Source organism: Stegastes partitus, unplaced genomic scaffold (genome assembly GCF_000690725.1).
Source record: "Stegastes partitus isolate 25-593 unplaced genomic scaffold, Stegastes_partitus-1.0.2 Scaffold837, whole genome shotgun sequence".
NCBI lineage: Eukaryota > Metazoa > Chordata > Actinopteri > Pomacentridae > Stegastes > Stegastes partitus.
Window position 1 is genome coordinate 232,041 of NW_007578568.1, and position 2,551 is coordinate 234,591.

General features: G+C 44.3%; 1 protein-coding gene across 1 annotated transcript in view; it reads right to left on the minus strand.

Moving 5' to 3' along the window:
* Positions 1 to 2,551, minus strand: part of ttn.2 (titin, tandem duplicate 2) — a 236,644-nt gene that overhangs the window by 227,426 nt on the left and 6,667 nt on the right. The window contains exons 4-5 of the mRNA XM_008292835.1: positions 526 to 813; positions 277 to 359 (exon numbers count right to left, since the gene is read on the minus strand). Of these exons, the coding sequence (XP_008291057.1) occupies positions 277 to 359; positions 526 to 813 (371 nt within the window). The remainder of the gene's footprint in view (positions 1 to 276; positions 360 to 525; positions 814 to 2,551) is intronic.

Consider the following 2,551-nt stretch of genomic DNA (forward strand, 5'->3'; position numbering starts at 1 on the left):
CCTACATCTACCGTCTAACCCTACATCTACCCTCTAACTCTACATTTAGACAGGGTTCTGCTGGAGCTTTACAACAAGGTTCTACCTACAGAGCATTAAGGAACAGACTGGAGGCAGAAATGTGGAGATATTGTAGAGATATGCAGTAGCCAAGCAGAAACACTGGATTGATTTGAATGAACTTGAATTAAATGAACTGTGTATCAAGAAAATCTGTATCGGATCAGATCTTTGTAAAAATCCCTGATTAGAACATCTTTAATTAGTCTTTCTCACCTTCTGAACTCTGGTCTGAGAAGTCGCCATCTGGGATGTGGCCACAATAGTCTTGGTTTTCTTCGTCGGTACAGCCTCCTCACCTGCAGCATGAACACACAGAGGGTGAGTCTGGTCTGGATTCAACACTACAACACCTCAGTCAGGCTTATTGTTAGCTGTGTAATTATAAAAAACAACATGCTAATTATCAGTAAACATGCTGCAATGTGACATGTTTAATAATCTGAGCGAGCCGTCGGTCCTCACCCTGAACCAGCAGCTCGGCGGTGGACGTGGCCCGGCCGCTGCTGTTGGTGGCGGTGGCAGAATACGTCCCAGAATCCTCTGGGAAGGCCTCGGCGATCAACAGGCTGTACAGGTCTCCGTCCTGGAGGATCCTGAAGTCAGCAGAGCTCTGGATCTCGGCTCCCTCTCTGTAGAACTTTACAACAGGTGTTGGGATTCCTGTGACTCGGACGTCCAGCCTCACCTGGCTGCCCTGTCTCACCGTCAGGCTCTGCAGTCTCTGGACGAAGTTCGGAGGCGCCGTCTCTGCTGCAGAAAACATCAGGCAGCATTCAATGACGACATCTTTATGGACAGGAACAATGCTCTTTGCAACAAAATGTGAATATGAGAGTCATAAAAATATAAAAGCTGTGAAGAGTCTCAGAGTGTCTGCAGCTTCACGTATGTTTGATCTCAGACATTTCAGACCACTGATGTCAGATGACACCCACTTAACACCTCAGATTAAAAAAACAAGTTTCACTGGAAGATATTTTAGAGTGACTCAAAGTTTTCATGTTGAGGTCTTGTGTGGAGGCCGGAGGTTGTTGTAGCTCCAGAACAGCTGACAGCTGTTTGTTGTAGTCTCAATTATTTATGAATTATGAAATATATTTGAACATTTCAATCTGTAATGAGATACTCTAGAACTGTAAATGTGTTAAACCACACAAGCTGAATTTAGTCGCTTTTTTCTTCAGTGTTAAAGTGTAAAAAAAAACAGATGATGGAATCGAACAACCAAACTACATCATGACATGATGTCATTGCTGCTTAAATGAAGCCTCAGTGGTTCGAGTGTTGACGGAATATCCCAGCATGACTGATTAATGTAGCTGGTACCAGATCTACTGATGCGCAAAGGTCTGGTGTCGAAGTCGGTGTCGGACTGAAACAGTTGGATCAGTTCCTCTCTAGACAAAAGATGAAAATAGCAGAAGAGATTCAAGGTTGTTTGGAAGCTAAACGGAGGAAGATGGAGAGATGTCGGGATGTTGTTCCAGCACTTTATCAAATTCAAACTAAACGTTAATGTGAGAGAGGGTTTCTGTTGGTTGAAAGGTTCATTAACAGTTAAACAATGATAACGAGACAATTTAGACAAAGTGTTCGACTGTCAAGTCACCGATGAGCTCATCGTTTCGCTTCAGGATTCTTGCTGTAAACGTCAGAGGTGCAGCAGAAACCTGAACCTCCAGTTTGACAGCCGATGAAATGAGGATAAAAGATTAACGCTGATCCCGACTCTCATTTATCTTCATCTCGCTGACGTGCTCCATTTTAAAAGGATGATTTGGACACGTCGTCCCGGCAGTTAATTCCTTAATAAACCTCAGATTCCTCTTAAGGAAAGTTATGCTGCAGCAGCTGCATCTATATTGGTTTTATCACGGCGTTGGGTAACAGGCCACGCCCCCCCAGCTGACAGCAAGATAAATTTAGACTCAGACGGAGACAAACTTTACAACATGGAGCTTGATCTGAATAAACATGAGCTGTGGAGGTGGATGAAGGTGCAGAAGACCAGAGTGGGAACAAAGCGCAGGAAACTAACCAAGGTTTCATTAAAACACTGATCCAGCTTCTTCTTCTGTGGTGGTTTCAGGTCACCAGCTGCTTATCTCCTGAACTTTTAGTTAAACTGCATTTTATGAGCATCTTCTGACATCTACGTCCTGGATTCAGTTTCAGAACCAAGTTCAGGTTCTCAAAGTGAACCAGGTGCTGATCAGAACACTATTTTAATACCTCATTCATCAACAGTCAGCAGTTTCGTCCTTAGTTCTTCAGATGTATATCGAGCAGCAGAGGCTACTTCATGACATCATACATGGACAGAGTGAGTTTACAGCTTCAGTGGGAGATACAGCTTGACGGCATCAGCCAATCACAAGCAGGAACACCAAGCTGGTTGGACGTCATCAACCTCCTCAGAGTCTCTGTCACCGTGCCTGATGCTCGCTGAACTCCCACAATGCTCTCTGCTGCCAACGTGAACTGCCTT